This window comes from Octopus bimaculoides, chromosome 1 (assembly GCF_046866305.1).
Source record: "Octopus bimaculoides isolate indiv1 chromosome 1, ASM4686630v1, whole genome shotgun sequence".
NCBI classification, from domain to species: Eukaryota; Metazoa; Mollusca; class Cephalopoda; order Octopoda; family Octopodidae; genus Octopus; species Octopus bimaculoides.
The window spans coordinates 99,389,282-99,411,196 of NC_142928.1; the positions used below are offsets into that span (position 1 = coordinate 99,389,282).

General features: G+C 36.9%; 1 protein-coding gene and 1 non-coding gene across 11 annotated transcripts in view; both read right to left on the reverse strand.

Annotated features, from left to right (window-relative positions):
* LOC106876178 (DNA repair protein RAD50) overlaps window positions 1–14,606 on the reverse strand; it is a 91,660-nt gene extending 77,054 nt beyond the window's left edge. The window contains exons 1-6 of one of the 10 annotated variants that reach the window (XM_089354582.1): window positions 12,259–12,541; window positions 11,989–12,152; window positions 10,209–10,355; window positions 9,363–9,449; window positions 5,388–5,489; window positions 633–734 (exon numbers count right to left, since the gene is read on the reverse strand). In XM_089354582.1, coding sequence (XP_089210708.1) covers window positions 633–734; window positions 5,388–5,489; window positions 9,363–9,449; window positions 10,209–10,337 — 420 coding nt within the window. In that variant the 5' untranslated portion in view covers window positions 10,338–10,355; window positions 11,989–12,152; window positions 12,259–12,541. Of the gene's footprint in view, window positions 1–632; window positions 735–5,387; window positions 5,490–9,362; window positions 9,450–10,208; window positions 10,356–10,532; window positions 12,222–12,258; window positions 12,542–12,607; window positions 13,021–13,160 lie in introns of those variants that run through there. The other 9 variants (XM_014924609.3, XM_089354567.1, XM_014924612.3 and 6 more) reach the window with 9 other exon arrangements.
* A 58-nt stretch (window positions 14,607–14,664) lies between these two features.
* Trnaq-cug (transfer RNA glutamine (anticodon CUG)) lies at window positions 14,665–14,736 on the reverse strand. Its single transcript has one exon. It is a non-coding gene; the product is annotated as a tRNA-Gln (tRNA).
* Window positions 14,737–21,915: the final 7,179 nt, after the last annotated feature.

Genomic DNA, 21,915 nt, shown 5'->3' on the forward strand with positions numbered 1-21,915 from the left:
ATATACCTATGTTTGTTGTCCTTGCTTAGCCCAAGATCAGCATTGATTGGGTAGCCTATGATCCAAAGCATTTCAACGATGACCATTCAATCTAATTTTTTTTTTCTCAGGAATAGTGCACCCAGGAAACACTATCTAGTATGTCCTTCCTTATTTCAAGGCAGCAGGATATAATATTAGAGAGATTTTGCTGATATTTCTTTCAGTTATTAGGCCTTCAGCAAGGCTATATTATTTTATTTGCCTCAAACAGGCCGAATCAGAAATTTTTGCTGAATATTTTTACTAGTATGGTAAAATAGGGTTATATTTACAAAATTAACTTTAAAAAAAAAAGTCCTCAAAAAGCAGGATAAAAGATTGTGGTTTCAATTCCTGGACTGGGCAACATGCTGTCTTCTTGAGTAAAACACTTCATTTCATGTTCCAGTCCACTCAGCTGGTAAAAGTGAGTAATCCTGTAACAGACCAGCATCTCGTCCAAGTGGAGAATATATAAGCTATGGAAATTGGGAAACCAGCCCTATGAGTCTAGAGTCTATATGACTCAAGAAGGATCTTTATCATTATCCTCAAAAAGCAAGTAATTTACATTGATTTAAATTTCCAAAAAATAATGAGTGATTTTGTACTTCTCTATTTATTTCAGCACATTTCTGAGTGAGGCTCTTGTCTCCATCAGGAGATCTTCTTGTTATAACACCATCTAAAGTTCGCGTTTCAACTTTTTTAGCCTGTAAAAAGAAAGGACACCATTTGAAATTAAGGGCCTTGCTGAAGTCAGTAAGACAATTTGCTTTTTGTCTTCAACCCAAATAAAAGAGTAAAATTCCATCACTTGCTTGAAAATCAATAAGACACAAAATTCAAAGTCATAATTTTGTGAGGTATCAACTTTCATAACATTTTACTATGTATGTTTGCATTCATGCATACATACATACATGTATGTATATAATGTGTGTGTGTGTTTGTGCATATGCATGCATGTATGAATATGTGTGTGTATATATACATATATGTATATATTATACATATATGTATATATATATATATATATGTTCCGTTTACATATTTGTTTTGCAAGATTTTTGATGTGAAATCGTGTGTTGAAACAGATGTTGTTGTACTTGGGGATGGTCATATTGCCAGTTTAGCCAATAAAAACACACGCACTGTATATTTGGTGTTAATTTGCTTCAGCTTTATATTACATTAATCTTAATCTTATTTCGGCCAGAGTTCTTTCGGCACACTTCTGTGACCTCATCAGTGGTCCTTTGTTTCCTTCCTTCTTATGTGTGTCTCACCTTGCTAAATATCAGCCATTTTGTATTTTGTATTCCTATTGTATGTGTCTATGCATGCGTGTCTTTCAATGTGTCTGTGTCTTTTGTAAGTGCATGTGTGTATGAGGAGTGTCTGTATCACCTATATACTCTGTTAATACGTGTTCGTTTGTATTTGTTTTATTTATTTATTTGTTCATGTGTGTGTGTGTTTTTGTTCTTTTTTTTTGTTTTTGTTTTTTTTTGTGTTTAATTAAATTTTGTTAACGTATGTAGTATTTAATTCCATTTGTTTATCTATGTATTGTATTATACTTTGTTCATATTATTATTGGTTTATGGGTAACATGTCACATGCTGTGGTTTGTGGTTTGTTAGTGGTGTGTGTTAGTGTTCCATTCTAGTTTCCTATTCAGGCTAGGTTTCTCTTCTATTATGTGTGTAGCTTCAGTAATTTGTCTAAGTGCTGCATCACTGCTATGTGTAGATAAGATTTTAATTTCTATGTTGTTGATTGAGCCTCTATGTTCTTGCTCAGCGTGCTGGTACAGAACTGATGAGTTCTTCCCTTCCTTAAGTTCCCTCCAATGTTCGTTTGCCCGCTCCCCTATGCTCCTTGCTGTTTCGCCTACATATGTCATTGTCTTATTTCTGCATCGTCCCTCTGTACATCTTATACTATAGACCACATTTCTGGTTTTGCAGTTCGTTTGTGGGCTAAATCTACATACGATACAGTTCCTATCGGTGCAGGGGGTTCTACTGATAACGGATTTAATAGGGTTGCCTGGCCTTTCAACAACCTTAATTCTTAGCTTAAGTTTGTCTAGGGCCCTTCTAAAGCGGTACGCCAGTTCGCCTCTAGGGGTGGTGTCGACGAACATGACGCTCTGGTACTTGTGGCTATCGTACCATGAGCTTGCCTTCCCTATTTTCTTCTTAGTCCTTTCTATGGTGTTCCATGATTTGCTCCTATAGAGTGGGCAAATCCCATTCCTATCGTTGTGTTTGATTGTTTCAAACTTCTTCATAGCTCCTTTGTATACCCTGATCCTTTCTTTATGGCTGTAACCTGAGAACTGCATGCGGTGGACGAAATGTTGTATATGTCTCTTTAATTCTGTAGGGTCGCACATGCAGGAGACATTTCGCATTACTCTGACGATGTCTGCCATCAATATGTTGAATTTGGCATTGTCCGCAATAGCCGAGTTCCGGTGGATCAGGTATTTGGAGGCCATAGGTTTTGTATAGTGTGAATGGAGGATTCTGGTTTTATTGTTCTTAGTTTCTAGCCAGAGTTCAGTATCTAATACAGGTAATCTATGGTTAGGGTGTTTAGTAGGGTAGTCTATCGTAACTTTAATACTCTGGTGGATGGAGTTAGCTATTTGCTGGATGCTCTCCATAGTCTTAGTTTCTATTTCTATTTCAGGGGTGCTCTCTTGTGGGGGTGTCTTTACCACTAAGTTGATATCATCGACATATCGAGAGTACACATTCACGAGTATGGAGTTCTGTATCAGGTGTTCTTTAAGCCTTCTGTCCCACCATACCATGAAGAGATTGGCCACATCACCGGCGATACTAACACCGATGGCTGCCCCCTCGTCCTGGGCGTATATACTAGTATAAAGGTCACCCAAAAAGGCCACACCATTAAATTTAACAACAAATTATACACCCAGGACGAGGGGGCAGCCATCGGTGTTAGTATCGCCGGTGATGTGGCCAATCTCTTCATGGTATGGTGGGACAGAAGGCTTAAAGAACGCCTGATACAGAACTCCATACTCGTGAATGTGTACTCTCGATATGTTGATGATATCAACTTAGTGGTAAAGACACCCCCACAAGAGAGCACCCCTGAAATAGAAATAGAAACTAAGACTATGGAGAGCATCCAGCAAATAGCTAACTCCATCCACCAGAGTATTAAAGTTACGATAGACTACCCTACTAAACACCCTAACCATAGATTACCTGTATTAGATACTGAACTCTGGCTAGAAACTAAGAACAATAAAACCAGAATCCTCCATTCACACTATACAAAACCTATGGCCTCCAAATACCTGATCCACCGGAACTCGGCTATTGCGGACAATGCCAAATTCAACATATTGATGGCAGACCTCGTCAGAGTAATGCGAAATGTCTCCTGCATGTGCGACCCTACAGAATTAAAGAGACATATACAACATTTCGTCCACCGCATGCAGTTCTCAGGTTACAGCCATAAAGAAAGGATCAGGGTATACAAAGGAGCTATGAAGAAGTTTGAAACAATCAAACGCAACGATAGGAATGGGATTTGCCCACTCTATAGGAGCAAATCATGGAACACCATAGAAAGGACTAAGAAGAAAATAGGGAAGGCAAGCTCATGGTACGATAGCCACAAGTACCAGAGCGTCATGTTCGTCGACACCACCCCTAGAGGCGAACTGGCGTACCGCTTTAGAAGGGCCCTAGACAAACTTAAGCTAAGAATTAAAGTTGTTGAAAGGCCAGGCAACCCTATTAAATCCGTTATCAGTAGAACATACCCTTTCAGTAGAACCCCCTGCACCGATAGGAACTGTATCGTATGTAGATTTAGCCCACAAACGAACTGCAAAACCAGAAATGTGGTCTATAGTATAAGATGTACAGAGGGACGATGCAGAAATAAGACAATGACATATGTAGGCGAAATAGCAAGGAGCATAGGGGAGCGGGCAAACGAACATTGGAGGGAACTTAAGGAAGGGAAGAACTCATCAGTTCTGTACCAGCACGCTGAGCAAGAACATAGAGGCTCAATCAACAACATAGAAATTAAAATCTTATCTACACATAGCAGTGATGCAGCACTTAGACAAATTACTGAAGCTACACACATAATAGAAGAGAAACCTAGCCTGAATAGGAAACTAGAATGGAACACTAACACACACCACTAACAAACCACAAACCACAGCATGTGACATGTTACCCATAAACCAATAATAATATGAACAAAGTATAATACAATACATAGATAAACAAATGGAATTAAATACTACATACGTTAACAAAATTTAATTAAACACAAAAAAAAGAGAACAAAAACACACACACACATGAACAAATAAATAAATAAAACAAATACAAACGAACACGTATTAACAGAGTATATAGGTGATACAGACACTCCCCATACACACATGCACTTACAAAAGACACAGACACATTGAAAGACACGCATGCATAGACACATACAATAGGAATACAAAATACAAAATGGCTGATATTTAGCAAGGTGAGACACACATAAGAAGGAAGGAAACAAAGGACCACTGATGAGGTCACAGAAGTGTGCCGAAAGAACTCTGGCCGAAATAAGATTAAGATTAATGTAATATAAAGCTGAAGCAAATTAACACCAAATATACAGTGCGTGTGTTTTTATTGGCTAAACTGGCAATATGACCATCCCCAAGTACAACAATATATATATATATGTATATATATATATATGTATATATATGTATACATATATATATATATATATATATATATATATATATATATATATATGTATGTATGTATGTATGTATGTATATCACTGTATAGTCCAGTCTGCTGTATGTTGTTACACATAATTAGTCACAAAGCTCATCACAGTGTTTTAGCTATCAGATGATGCCACTTTGCTAGCTAAGCAAGCAAACAAGCCAACAGTCACTCTGAACGGACCACTAATCCATCTGGAAATTGAAAGAACAATCTCACAATCATCAATGCAACAACCTAACCAGTAGGCCACTTGCCTTCATATATATGCATATGTTTGTGTGAATATCATCATCAACATCAACATTTAACATCCAGTTTCCATGCTGGAATGGGTTGGATTAGGTTGGCAGGAACTGGCAAAGTCAGGGGCAGCACCAGGTTCCATATATACACACACACATACATATACATTTATATGGCCATCTTCCATGCTATATATATATATACTTCAAGAAAACTAATATTTCTGAAGAACTCATCCTTATTTTCCTAGTTGTGCCAAAAATGTTGGGCTGATAGATTGGTGAAGTTATCTTAAATATGATTAACATCTCACACCTTTTGTGTTCCTATCATTGCTCGTGATACAATAACATCTTTCTGAATAATGTCTTTGAAATATAACTTGACTTGTGCTTTAACTTCTTTCTCATGGGCAATCTGGAAGGAAAAAAACATCAAACATGTATTAAATAACTGATAGATATCTGAGAAGCTATTTGTTTTGAGTGATACCTCAGAAGTATCATCATTATCATTTAATATCCATTTTTCCATGCTTATATGGGTCGGATGGAAAGATTTTTTACAGCTAGAAGTCCTTCCTGTAGCCAACCTTCACTTGTTTCCAAGTAAGGTAATATTTCCCCATGATTAGATAGGTTTTCCCAGAAGACTAGAAATGAAGGACACTGCTTGCATGATGGGGATATTCATTTACAACTATTACATGACATCAAGGCAAGAAGACAGTAGTACACACCCACACATGTGTGCGTGTTTGTGTGAACTTTCAGTTTGTTAAACTATGTTTGTGACATGTTACAACTGCTAAAGGCAAAATCATTGCAGTTACATTGGAGAAACAAAATTCTCTTTTATGGTGAAAAAGGTGTAAAAACACCACATCTACCTAGTGCTGCCACCTGTCAGATTCTCAGACATCGATGTTTCTAGCTTTTTAGCCATTATCAATGGCAAATACCTAAAAGAAGCAACTCTGGATAAATCTAATGAAGCCCTGGTGCCAATAGACCACCAAGGTCATGAAAATGACAGTAATATCAGTGCCAAGCCATGTTTAGGCATAAACAAACTTTAGGTTAATTTATATATGTTTGTGACATATTTCAACTGCTAAAGGCAATATATATACATACATATATACCATCATCGTTTAACGTCTGCTTTCCATGCAGGCATGGGTTGGACAGTTTGACTGGAAACTGGTAAGCCGGGAGGTGGGGGTGGGGGCTGCACCAGGTCCCACTCTGATTTGCAAGGTTTCTACTGCTGGATGCCCTTCCTAACACCAACCTCTCCAAGAGCATAGTGGGTGCTTTTTACGTGCCACCAGCACGGGTGCCATTGACTCGACACCAGCATTGACCATGACTATGGTCTCACTTGGCTTGACAGGCCAACACAAGCATGGTATATCACCAAGGGTATTGGTCACCTGTTACTGCTTCCATGAGGCCCAAAGCTCGATTGGTGCTTTTTACATGCCCTTCAGATGGCTCTGGCATCGGCCACAACTATGATTTCACTCAGTTTAACAGATCTTCACAAACACAGCATATCGCCCAATGATTAAAGGGTGCTTTTAACTGGCCAGTTGCGCAACACTGGCATCGGCCATGACTTCAATCTCACTTGGCTTGACATCACTGCCTCCATGAGGCCCAATGCACTAAGTGCTTTTTATGTGTCACCGGCATGGGTGCCAGTCAGATGGCACTGGCATCAGCCACGACTACGATTCACTCGATTTGACAGGTCTTTACAAGCACAGCATATCTCTAAAGGTCTCGGTCGCCTGTCATTGCCTCTGTGAGACCCAATGACTGAAGGGTGCTTTTAATGGGCCAGTTACGCAACACTGGTATCAGCCACGGCTATGATCTCACTTGGCTTGACAGGTCTTCTCAAGCACAGCATATCTCTAAAGGTCTCGGTCGCCTGTCATTGCCTCTCTGAGACCCAACATTTGAAGATCATGCTTCACCACCTCATCCCATGTCTTCCAGGGTCTACCTCTTCCACAGGTTCCCTCTACCGGTTGAGTGTGACACTTCTTCACACAGCTGTCCTCATCCATACCAGCATAATCGTCTCTCTTGCATACCACATCTGATGCTTCTTATGTGCAACTTTTCACTCAGGCCGCTTACATTCTGTTGTGCATGCACAGACATTACACATCTAGCGGAGCATGCTAGCTTCATCTCTTACAAGCCTACGCATGTCCTCAGCCGTCACAGCCCATGTTTCACTGCTGTATAGCATGCCTGTTTGCACACAGGCATCATACATGAGAAGCCTTTTGTTACCTGCAGAGATAGGAGCTCTCAGAACTTTGCCTAGTCTATTCTTATTCTAGCAGCTATGCTCTCAGAGCATCCACCCCTGCTACTGACTTGGTCACCTAGGTAACGGAAGCTATCAACTACTTTTAGTTTTCCCACCTGGCATGTGATGGAATGTATTTTCTGTACATTTTTGCTGTTTATTGTACCTGTGCACCTTCCACACACAAAAAATATATTCACTGGTAACTTTCCCCTGACACGTAAAAGCACCCACTACACTCTCTGAGTGGTTGGCGTTAGGAAGGGCATCCAGCTGTAGAAACTCTGCCAAATCAGACTGGAGCCTGGTGTTGCCATCCGGTTTCACCAGTCCTCAGTCAAATCGTCCAACCCATGCTAGCATGGAAAGCGGACGTTAAACGATGATGATGATTGCTGCACCTCTTATGTGTCTATAGCTTACACCAGGTACATCTTATGGTGTTTCTATCTACACCTTTTCTACAGATCGAACAGGGCCATCTACCTGAAGGGATTTATGATTTGTCTGCCTTTCTACTTACTAAGACTTTGGTTTTTGTTAGGTTAACTCTAAGGCCCTTCAATTCTAGACCTGGCTTCCACTCTTGAAGCTTCTCCTCTAGTTCTGGTAGTGATTCATCTATAAGAGCAAGGTCATCAGCATAGAGGAGCTCCCAGGGGCAGCCTGTCTTAAATTCCTCTGTTATCACCTAGAGGACTATGATGAAAATGAGGGAGCTGAGGACTGATCCTTGGTGAACCCCTACTTGTACCCCAAATTTTTCACTATATTTGTTGCCAACCGTCACCTTACTGACAGCATCCCTATACAAGGCTTGTACAGCTCTCACCAACCACTTGTCTATCCCTAGTTTCCATATTGACCGCCAGATAAGGGATCAGGGAACCCTGTCAAAGGCTTTCTCCATGTCAGCAAAAGCCAAATACAGAGGTTTATCTTTGGCTAGGTATTTCCCCTGCAACTTTCTTACCAGAAATATAGCATCAGTAGTGCTTCTCCCTGGCACAAACCCAAACTGCATTTCATCTAAACTAACTCTCTCTCTAATTAGCTAGGCTATGACCCTCTCTGCGACTTTCATCACATAGAATTTATTTTGGGGTTTAAAAATGTACCCGAATCTCAAAACATGTAGTCATTTTTAAATTTTGTAATAGATTTATTCAAAATCCACTCACAAAGTTTTGGTCAGCCTGGGGCTCTAGTAGAAGACACTTTCCCAAGCTATCACACAGTGGGATTGAACCCAAGATCATATGATTAGGAAGTCAATTTCTTATCACACAACCACACCTGAAGATATTATATCAAGGACGAGAAGAAAATAAGAACTACATGACTACTGTGTTACAAGGGATGAATAAAATGGTTGAAGTGTTAAGGCAGAGAATCACCAATTCAACACTAAGAATTCGTAGCAGTTCATTCCTTCCTAGGAATTGAACTTTACCCCTTTTGATTTACATCATTTTTACAATTATCAATAAAAAACTACTTATGACTAACCATGTCTTCAATAACTTATGACTAATCAACCATTTCCCATTTTACCTGGTTTATTTTGGTGCTGAAATTATGGAAAAAAATTAGCTTTTTCAAACTGCCAAAACACAACACAAAACAAATGAAGTGAATTTTTAACCTGTTGTCTAAATCTTAACAAAAAATTAGCTTATCAGGCTTTAATGGAATTTGAACTCAGAACGTAAAGCAAGACTAAATGCTGCAAAGCATTTTGTCCAAATTTTGTGCTAATGATTCTGCCAGCTTGCCACCTTTTTTGAAAATTAACAATCACACCATGAAAATCTCGAGGCTACAAGATAATGCATGATTAATTCAAAACAGTGTGAATAAATAAGTACTACATTTGACAGAGTAATCTGAATGCAAAAGGGTTAAAGTGCTGGAAAGGGTTTGCTTCATCCCTGATGTGTGAAGTATTAACCATTTACTTACCTTTGGATCATGGACAAAAGCACCATTCGTTTTAGTTCCAGGTGGTAAGTCACCTGTTGTAATATATTTCAAAGATTCTATAATAGTCTGTAAAATAAAACATAAATTAAACGTTACTTTCAAATAACAAATAACCTACCATATTAAGTTTGGTATTATATAAATAAAATGATATCAATCTAAACTTTATATTTCATGAAAGAATCAAGAAACTTTAAATTTTTAAGCATGAGAGAAAGAGCAATATTATGCATTTTTAAACAGCATCAACTAAATAATTAGGCTTCAATATTTCACATAAGAGGAATTAGATGTAGTATGCAAGAGAGAAGACTGTGCTAGTTTGGTCATGTGAAGCAGATGGATGCCAATAGCTCCATAAAGATGTGCTGTTCACTCAAACTGAATGGAACTCATGGAAAAGAGAGACCCAGGAAGATATGGAACAAAATACAGAAGGATGACCCCAGAAAAATTAACTTTTCAAATGAAATGACAAAGGACCAAGATACCTGGTGCTTTGTTGTACTCCAAGAAGACCTGTTCTCCACAACAGAAGTGTTAAGGCCACATCCTCTGATGAAGAGGATTGGCCTGCAAGAGCCATGTGCTTGTACCAAGCACTCATGCCGGTGCCACATTAAAAACACACTGTAAAGTGATTGGCAGTAGGAAGAGCATTGCCATAGAAACCAAGTCAAATCAGACTGGAACCTGGAGCAGCTCTCTTGTTGGCCAGCTCTAGTCAAACCGCCCAACCCATGCCAGCATGGAAAACAGACATTAAAGGATGATGATCATGATTTTATAGAAACAAAATACATAGACAATTCCAAAAATACTCACTGTTTTACCAGTTCCATTCTGTCCTAATATCAAAGTCAAAGGGCAGAAGAACTTTATGACTTGTTTATCACTATCATCAGGGCCAAAACTACGTATCCCTTGGATACTCATCTTTATTATTATCGACATATTTATTTAGTGCTGGTTCTGAAAATTAATCAGATACATTACAATAGTGATAAAGATTAAAGAAAGTAACGTAAAACATAAATATGTTTAAAAATGATTTTGATCCTTATAATTAATAATAATGCTTACTACAACATATAAGTAATTAATAATAATGCTTATTACAACATATAAGTAATTAATAATAATGCTTACTACAACATATAAGTAATTGTAAATCTTGCAGACTCATAAACTTAGGGTTGAGTGCTAAGACTCATAAGATCAGTTTCCCAGTTTCCATGACATATCAATGATGAAGATCACAATATTCTCCTGAAAGGGATGCCAGTTCATTGCATCAAGGCTAGCATTTTGAAGAGAAGAGACAAGTCAATTACAATGATCCTGGTACTTGACTGGTACTTTATTTTATCAACCCCAAAAGGATGAAAGGCAAAGTTGGCATCAGTAGGATATGAACTCAGAACTTGAAGTGTTGGAAGAAATGCTGCTAAGCATTTTGTTTGGTAAGCTAACAATTCTGCCAGTTTACAGCATTATAAAATGAAAATATTACCAGTACAATATGCCATGCCATCACTTCCATAGTCATTCTCTATTTATCATTCAACAGCTTCTTCCTTCAACACTGCCATTAGGAAGGCAGTGCACAAAAAGTTTAATTATTTTGTAAATAACTCAATATCTTACAGGCAAACAAAATTATTTACATTCAGAAAAATTAGCTTAATAAAAAAAAAATACACCATACTGTATCTTTGAAAAATATAACAAACACAATATCAAAAGTGTTAAGGTTTATTTTATTTCCACCTGATGTTGTGTCTTACACCACTCAGAAATCCCTCCAAAGTCTACCTTTTCATCACATAATCCAGATTTAAATTCTTTAAATGCTGCTAATACTTTTTTGTAGTACATTTGACTTTTCTTGTTGGCTCACCATAAAAACCCATAATCAAGACTACTTGATAGTCTGATTACTTCTAATACTTCCAATAGCCTTCCAGATAGGTGAATGCTCATGTCTCCAAAATTCTAATTGTCATATAGATTTTTATGAGCCTCTTCATCAATGGTTGCCTGATGGGCATTCCATAACTGTGAAGAAACAAGCAAGGAATTCTCCACAAGCACAGTGAAGAAAGATGATGGTTGGATATGGCAACAAATGCAGAATATACAGGTGCAACTGAAATAATCCAATAGGCCACATGGCCCTTCGACATTAAGTGCAATCACTCACTATCAGACAATCCATCCCACTGGTCATAGGTAGAAAAAACAGTCCATCAAATATTCTATAAAAATGTTCCACTCAATCACCACTCCTGTATGCAGTGGTCAGCCCTAAGCTTTGCACTTTTGTATTTTGGATTAGATGATAGAAACAAGATGACAAATGTGGTCACATAAATATAGAAATAGCAAGGATCATAGCATGTTCACGGGTAATTTTGCTGACAGAAAGGTGTACACGTGTTAGAGATAGCCCAAAGCGAACTGGGATGATGTATATTGAAATCCATAGTCTTCATCACCTGCCATACACACATGTAAATACTCACCATCTTAAAAACACAAATACAATGCAAATGGAAATAACAGAACATGAGCAAAATTCACCATTGGAATTTGAGACACGTACAAAGAGAAGGGACGTGAAGAAAGTGCATGAGGGTTACACGATAACGTCACAGACTGTTGAAAGAATTTTGACAACTCCCACCTCCAAAAAATGGTACTACTAAAGCAGCGCGGACCCGAACGCGCAGTCGCGCGTCCGCGCTAGCTAGTCTCGAGTGGTCGATCCTAACCCTAACCCGCGTGTGCAACTGAATACGTGTTTAGGGTTAGGGTTAGGATCGACCACTCACGACTAGCTAGCGCGGACGCGCGACCGGGTCTTTAGTAGTACCCAAAAAATAATCAATTTATTTAAATAATCTAATTAATTCAAAATAGAATTCAAACGAAAATGAAATGAAAAATCAGACTTCACAAAAAACTTTCCACTTTTAATATATCTGTATTGCAAGATGTTTTTTTTCCTACATGTAACCCAACTGAACTTTACAAAGAGGAACTATTTGCTATAGCAAGAAATGTGATACATGTGAATCCAAAAACCTTGTCCTCGGTGATGTTATAGTGCTAATTAATAAAAATGGTTGTCACTATATTCGTTATCAGGAAATTCTAATGTAATAAAAAAAAAAAAGTCCTGTTGAGTGCTGGATGAAAGTGAAAGCAAATTAGTTACGTACACGGTTAATTTTCTAGTCATTATTTAATTTAAACAACTAGTCTGTGATCAATAATCAAATAGAAGGAACAACGAAATGTTGACATTTTCGTCCAACTAAAGACTTGATTTAATCTAAAAACCATTTTTACAAAAAGTATTACTTTTTATATTCGTACATATCACTGTAGTCGAGGAAAATCTAATGTAGTGCTAAAACAAATTAACGGATCTCCTACTTTGACTGTATGATGACCAAAGATCGCTGGCAACTGCTGTTGCTTGTAAATTATGCCATTATAGTACATTTAACAGTGTTCATGATGAATTAATCAATGACACTCCGAAAAAGAAAATTCCTATAAACTTCAATACTGCGCATGAAGTAAAACCCAATGAAAAGCGCGCCACTTTTGGATTATCTAATTATAAGAGGAAAATCACTTGTGAGAATTTTTTTAACAATTAAGAATAGACACAAAATATTCTAACCAACTACTTTTCGAAAGAGCATTATTTTTTATATTCCATATATATCACTGTAGTCGAGGGAAAATACGATCTGACAAACTTACCAATAAAATGCCCGTTCCTGCAGAATATCCGAATGAAATGTCAACAACATTCAAGTTCAAAGTTGAAAGTTAGGTATATGTATATTTTTTTTTACTTAGTTTTAACTACTGAATGAAAGATGAAACGATCATGACGCTTATCAGAGTATTTGTGTAGTTAAAACAATGTTGGTGATATATCAAACCACTAATTAAATAAATTTTAGAATACTTAGACACGTGAATAAAACAAACAGAAAATATTTGCTGGTCCTTTTCTAAGGGAAACAACTCTGGTATACTTCTCAATACCACAAAAATAACATGGAGAAAGCAATTAGGTTGCGAGGCGATAGTGTCTTTTTAATGAAGGGCATTATACAATATTGGTCAGCGCCATATTAAGACATGGATACACCGGACAGTTGCCCATGGGGACATGCAGGTCTGAGTTTCGAATTCTGGTCTATATATATTGTTGCTTACTGTCAATAAATAACTTCTATAAGGCCCTGCTGTTAAGAGAGCCCCAATATTGGTGTTGATAAATTACTCTTGAAGTATATTATAGACAGCTGTTCTTCAATAATGCCACATAACATGCTTATTTTAATTCTTATATTAAATAACTACAAGTCAGTCTCTGGAGTTAGCAATGTTAACCGGTTAGTACGGAGGTAGGACAGTGGAAAATTTTGCTCAGTGTCTTTAAGACAGCGACTGCATTACTGTATGCTTTGACTTCAAATGCCACTGAGTTTCATGAAATAGTTAACCACATATTTTAACTGAAATTAAGTATAGCCTTTTGCTACAAAACTAAGCTATCAGTTTGGTTTTTTCCCCTTATCTTTTCTGTCTCTGACAAAGAAACAAGTTTCAAAACTTGTCTTTACTCTTCCGGTGAAACCACTTTTGAAGAAAGTATAAACATCACAGCCCTATTAATTTTCTGTCTCATACATTTTTAAAGAAAGATTATTAAAACAGTGAGATATTATTTCAGATATTATAATATAGACATCATGATACTTGATAGTAATATTAAATTGGGTAGGAGACTACATCCAATGTGTACTTCCTTTTAAAGATTGTAGGTTGTTGATTATAGATAGATTTGGCTGCTATCTTTAGCTGTTCGAAAGACGGCAGAGAGAATCATCGTTGGCCTGCGGCAATATCTATAATAATGATGATATCGGGCAACAAATCCAGCATTTTTTTTTATCCGGTGCAAAAGTCAATAGTTTTATTGCTTTTTTAATAATTAATTTACTAATAAGGAAGCTACAGGTTGACCACAGAACAAGCATATATATTGTAACCAAGTGTTACAAGAAAGAGGAATAATAATAATGGAGGTCATTAAATAGCAGGGTTGTGTCTCAAGGAATCTAAGTAGTCAATTAAATCGAGATAGATCGAAATAAGCAGTAAAGCTCAGTTGTCTCTGACAATACCAATCACAAATAATAAAAACCAAATATGTTAATGAGGTGGGGAAAAAAATGTAGGAGCGATTATTAGGTTCTACCGAGATTTGAACTCGGATCGCTGGATTCAGAGTCCAGAGTGCTAACCATTACACCATAGAACCTTCCCCAGTACCCACCGTGCAAATATTGCTATATAAACTAAATCAAGAAAGATTTTTATTTTTGCTTTCTAAATATATTTGTTATTGGATTCTAAGACGTTTTTTTAAGCAGACATAATCTAGTTGAAGTTTTTAGGACATTGAGACGACATTTTTCTTTGGTAATTGTCAACTCAAAATGAGTGTGTTTTAATTGCTTATCGAATAGAGGACTTAGCGGTTTTGTATATTCCTTCTGTTCCTTTTTATCTTATGTATATCGATTAATAGGAAACATTTACTCAATTATGATGGTATTTTTACTTAAATATTTCTATATATGCCAAAATCCTAACATTGTTGAGTTTACTTTTCATTTCACGGAGGTTCATAAAACAGTTATCAGCGGTATGAGCGATATCTATTTCCTTACAAATTATTTGTGTCTTTTGAAATATAAAACAAAGTATAGAGCTACATCTAAGTTTTCTGTTAAATTCATTTAGAGTCGACTTTTGCCCGTTGTTCCTATTGACTGTGCTCCTCCCCGTGAAATCTATAGTTATCCAATGTAAGAAATCACTCATTCATACATATTACAGTAGAATAATTATTATTGTTCAGCTTCGTTGCAGCATGTGATCGAGCGTTACGTTCTTAAAATCCTTAGTTTATGGAAAGAAATCGGAGACATAATTGAAATTTTTTAACTTAAGAAACAAATTTGATTGTTACGCTTTAAGTAAGCTTAATTATGGGTCGAAATCGAAGACATAATCGAATAAATATGAAGATTTATAAATGAATGCATCAAAACAGGGATGTTGCTAAATTCTTTTCGACCACTAGAATTTTCTGAAATAACCACGAGAATATTTTCAAATTTTCTACACTGTTTTACTTTTGAATACTTATGACAAAAATCACATCTTTTTTTCTAGACTTTACCGATAGAAAGTTAAAAGCAGTTAAAAATTGTGTAATTTTAGCCAATCGGAAGCCTCCATTGCAGACATACCAGAAGTCAACTGTCTGTTGCCATGGAAATCATAAGACAACGAAGTCGAAATCTTTACATGGACTCTCGACCAGGGCCGGATTTCATGGGAGGTCGAAGGGGGCAATTGCCCCGGGCCCCCAATAGATATTCAGCCTCCCTGCTATGGGGAATATGTAGCATTCAATACAGGAGGGCTCCCACTTTCCAGCAATCTTGCATGCAAATGCACTCTTTCAATAAACAAACATATCTTGAAAAATGTAATAGATCCTCATTTTCGCTAAATAACCATAGTTTTAACCACATGAGTGCTATCAATTCATTCGATTAAAAAAACAGTTTGCTACCCAGTCCCAAAGCAGCTACAATTCCCTTGGGAATTAATTTTAGCTGCTTTTAGGACAATGACAGACAAAATGAAAACAATGAAACACTCATAAAAATGTATGTATCTGTGTGTGTGTGTAAGAGAGAGAGAGTATGAATTTTTCTGAAGATAGATAAAGAGATTGATCGAAAGAAGTTATTTATTGTCTCTAGTTCAAATTCCTTTCAACGCATGACTGAGCATTGATCTTGGATTTACCACTTGCAATTTAAGACGCACACACGCATGCACACACACACACACATATATATATATACGCACACATATATGTTTAGATGTATGTATCTTTGTGTTTGTCCCCACCACACCACCTGACAACTGTTGGTTTGTTTATGTCCTGTAACTTAGTGGTTCAGCAAAAAGATTACTCCAGACTTTTAAAAAAGGTAAGTACTAGAGTCGATTTATTTTGACTAAACTCTTCAAGTAGGTGGCCCAGCATGGCTGCTGTGCAATGACTGAAACAAGCAAAAGGATACGCAGATAAAAGTCAGTGCATCTACAAGAGTATGTATAGGCCTGACCACATCCAACTCTTTCCATCTGTCACACTATTCTTACTCAGTGCGCTTACCTACACATTCAACTTTTCCATCTTCTATCCTTTTCTGTCTCTCATATTCATCTTGTACCTTGACCTCACACATCTCTGTCTGTCTTCCTGCCTGCTTGCCTGACTGTCTGCTTGCCTATCTGTCTGTCTCTCTGTCTCTGTCAGTCTCTGCCTCTATCTGCCTCTGCGGCTGTCGGTCTGTCTGTCTTTCTAATAGGGCATGCCATGTACTCACCCCTTCAGTAAGACACTTGCTCCTGTGCTTCTGTCTTAGTTTCTTAACCTTCATTCAAGGGTCTTGTCTTGCAAGTACATGGTGACTTCACCATTGCTGGTGCCACATAAAACACACTCAGTACACTCTGTAAAATGGGTGGTATTAGGAGGGGCATATTAAAGCTATGTGGTCAGCTTTTCAAATATTGATAAAAAGACAAGGATCAGAATGACTGTGATGATTATTAGCAAAAAACTTGCAGAGAATGCAAATGAAAAGGTGCGTATGACAATTTTGTCCAGCACCTTTAGTCCACCTGTTGTATCTCAAATGTCTTTGTATAAGTTTAAAAGCCATCAAAACATCAGAATTCTTATCAAAAGATGAATTGTGTATCTGGATTCCTTCATCAGTAACAGTATTTTACACACAGAGATTGTAAAAAAGGTCAACAAATTTCATTATTTCATATTCCAGTTTATAAAAATCATTTAAAACTGAAACTGCTTCTCATATAGAGAAGATCTTGTAGGTTTAACAGTTTCACTGTTTGATAACTGATAATTGTTTGAAGTCTTTATAAATGTAGAACATGCATTACACATATATTTGTCAATTACAGTTACCAACAATAGTGTAGAGAAAGCTCATTTTCAAAACTGAAAATGATTAAAAATGAACTTAGGAGCACAATGAGTCAAAACAGATTGAACAAACTCCTAGTAATCAACATATTTGCTAATGCTAAAGCTAGAAAATGTAAATTTTAAATTGCAGTTAAATTGTTAGTTAAAATTTTATTTCAATGTTTATATATATTTCTTTATTTAAAGGTCTATAATGGAAGGCAAAGTTGTCGATATCAGCTGAATATCACCTCCTCCCATTAATTTCTTGTTCTTTGTGTTGTTTAAGGTTCCAGCAGGAAAGAAGTCTTAGTCAAAATGCAGGTTTTCAAACAGTTTTATTGACACTATACACAGGGGTGAAGTGCGTTGCTCTCTGTAGCCATCTCATGTGGTGTGAGTACGTCGTTCTTCATCACGCAGGTCATTGCCTCAGGAGATATGACAAGCAGATTAGCCTAGAGGCCCAGCTAGTGAAGTATGCTCGGCAAGTGATCGCAGAGAAAAGAGAAGATTTTATATGTTAACTTGTGTGTCTGTGTATGCAATATATAAACATAATAATAGACAGGCCATCATGTAAACAAAGTGTATGTGTATACAATCATGGATGTATGTGTGTGTGATAAGTTCAGAGCATAGAAAGAGTCTATAATATGACGTTAGAAGAAAGTCCAGACACAAGGATGGTAAATACCAGTTCGTAGTCACAGTACACAGTAGTCGAAGTGCTGTAACAAGAAGTTGAGGCTGCAATGCAGAGCTGGGGAGAGGCACATGTCGTGAGAGGTCGTGGCTTCAATGCTGCTGCTGGTTACTCGTTACAGAAGGTTGTCACAGGTTGTATATGCTGTTAACCATGGTGAAGTAATTCACAAACAGTGTGGAGATAGAACCTGTGCGAGTGTTGCTGGTTGGTGTGTATGTAGAGAGATGATGTTGACGCTAAGAAGCTGGAGGCAACGAAGATGGAGGTCCTGAATGCTGCTGGACAAAGTATTGCTGAGTCTCCATGTGACTGCTGTTGTGTCGTCGCTGGAACTGGCTGTGTTCTGTGGTCAATAGCTAGACCTCAGAAGGTCTGGAGTCAAAGACATTCTAGACAACATAAAGCTAGCATTTTATATCGTGGTGTCGGCTCACCGGATGTTTAGAAAAGACTGTCTCACACGACCTTATCTGAAGGCTGCGATTGGTTGGGTTGCATCTTGGCACACAATAGAACAAGAGACAAATTGCGTCAATACCAACCAATCAGAGTAGTGGCCATAACAGGGTCTAAAGCTGTGGCCGAAGGCTAGCTGTTATCTACTACGTCCGTATTTATGTATATATAACAGAAAGAGAGAGAAATATCCCTTAAGGTGTACGCTACAGGTCCCTTATAATATTCATTGATATTATCACGATATTATCAGAATCAACATTCCCATTTTATTTAGTGCAAAGCATTGCATCATTTCATGCCATCTACAATTGGTGGGATCCATGTCCGGTAAGTTCACTGTCATCAATTTACCATAGGGAAAGTTCACTGTGAGCAAATTGATCTTCATTACTTTCATTTTTTTCTCAATAAAATAGTTTTTAATTATTAATGGTGAGATACAATCGATATATTTTCTCAGTAAACTTTCCTCATGGTGAACTTTTCTCACAGTGAATTGATGGCAGTGAACTTTCTTCATGGTGAATTGATGGTGGTGAACTCTTCTGCAATGAATTGATGGTAGTGAACTTAACAATAATTGGTGAGATCAATGCACTTGGTGAACATTTTGAACTTTTACACATTGATACTTGTAGGGAGGATGTGACAAGTGAGTTCCAACCTATCATAGTTTGGAAGATGAAGGAGTGGACTGGGAAAAGACTGGATTATGTGATAGTAGTTGTATGTTGATATGTGAACGTTTCTTAATCAACCAAATGCTATTAGAGTGAATGTGTAGAAGATGCATTAATAAACTATTACTATTTGTAGCTAGGCATGAAATGATAAAACAAAAAAGAAGCTTACTTATGCACACACACACACATGTGTGTGTGCACATATGTTTATCATTCAACTATGGTTGTAGTTGAATAATAATCTTAAGGCCGCAATTTACTCACATGCAGCATCTTTCAGAGCTTGTCGCTAATTCAGTTCTTAACCAAATTGAAAACTATTAAGTTTTTTTGAAGATGAGTGATCCCTAGTGTAGTGAAACCTCTCTCTCAGGTATTTATTTACGAATGATAACGTAGCGGCTAACATTTAGCCTTCAGCTAGCTTGAACCGTTGTGTCCATCACCCTGATTGGCTCTTATTTGCATGGGATTTGTCACCAGTTCTGTTTCCCACCAGGTTGCATATCGACCAATTGTGGCCTTCTGTTAAGGTCACGTGAGAGAGTGCTTTTTCTGCTGTTTCTTGAGCCCCTTTTTATTTATAAATAGCCCTGCTTCATCCACACCAGTTTGTCTTCGATTTCAGACCTCTTACAGGTCTGGTTGTTAACCATCTCACAGAACACAGCTCCAGCCAGTTTCCAATGACGATGTCAACACCACCGATCTACTGTCTACTACAATGCCGTCGCCAGCGCCAACACCACCACCAGAGTACACGCTACCAACAACAACCACGGTTCCTTCTCAACACTGTTTGTGTGGATTGTTTCCACCTCGAAAATAACAGCCAGAACAACCTGCGAGAATCTTCTGTACCAAGTAACCGGTCACAGCATCGAAGCTCAGCTTCACACACAACATGTGACACTTCAGCTCTGCTATTCGGCCACAACCTCTTGTGTACAGACATTCTACCTTCTGTGTAACTCTTCTATGAACTGGTAGTTTCTTATCTGTGTTCAGGACACTTATCGTCTATGTTACTGACTCTCATTCCATGCTCTGTATTTCTCATTCACATACACACATATTATTGTATACACATATTATTCTATACACACTCTTGCATACAAAGGCCTGTCTTATGTATTGTATTGTTTATATTGCCGCATGCACACACACACAGTTGACTACCCTAATAAAACTTACTCTCTATATATATCTAACTGTTGTCTCTCTCTCTTTCCTTTGCTGGCACTTCCTCACATCTCACATGCAAGCCCTCTTATGTTATATTACATGTTTTGTGTTGACCGTGCGACACGTTAAAAGGAGCCTTCTCCCGTTCGTCGCCATTTCCTTTGGTTCGCATGGTCGTTCCCTACACTAGCTACATTTTGGCATAAAAAATTGAGATTTGGTCCAGTAGAAAAAAGTTTACATTAAAATTTGTAGCAACATTATAGGAGAGTGAGTAACGTCACCAATCAAGTTTAGATGTAAATAACTTTTTTTTTATTTTAAAAGCAAGACATATTTATTTTAGCTTCAATGATAGAAGAAAGCATGCCAAATTTCATAGTTTTGGCCCATGCAACAAAAATTTGCATCAAAAAAGTTGTGAGGTAAAATACCACAAAAAAATATAAGGCAAAATCTGGATTTAAGTATAATTAACTTTTTTATTTTAAAAACAAACCATATTTTAATTAAGCTTAAATGAGAGAGCTCAATTTGAAGAATTTCATGGTATCAATCTCATGAAATGAATTTTTAAAAGAAAAAAGTTATGAGTTTTTGTTTCTATAAATTTGAGGATGATAATATAGTTCTATACTTTTTTATGAAGATAGTTCTATACTTTTTTATGAAGATAGTTCTATACTTTTTTATGAAGATAGTTCTATACTTTTTTATGAAGATAGTTCTATACTTTTTTATGAAGATAGTTTTCTATAAGGGACTTTTAATATACGTCACCGGCATCATTGAGGTAAGGAAAAAATTATCAACAACACCACTAATTGACACATTATTAATTAGCATAATAGCATAGCCTGGAAGAAACATGGATTACATGGAAAAATGAAAGCAAGAGAAATAATATTCTTAAGATTATAAAACTGGAAAAGTACAGAACAAGAACATTTTTACTTAAAATATTGCAACTAAGGATAACATTTGAATATTAAGAATTATTTGATTTTAATTTACAAAGTGACATTATAATTAAAAAGGGTACCATCATTTTGTTAAAATATTAACACACTAGAATACTTAAAAAATGAGAACCAGAAGTACCAATATAGCTAAAGTTTTATGCAAAGTAGAATAGTATAATGGTAGGCAAATTCATTATGTAAAAAATAGGCAAATGTGAAGACTTGGCAATAACTTAGGCAATAACTCAAGAAAATTTTACTGTGAATTTGTTGTTATAGGTAGATTTTACTGTAATATATAACTAATTTTTGTATTATTCTATTTATTGTACTAACTAATTATGTACTATTATTTTTTATAATCTATTTTCAAATTTCTAATTATTAATTAGAAGCAGATAAGGAAAGATTTGCCAAT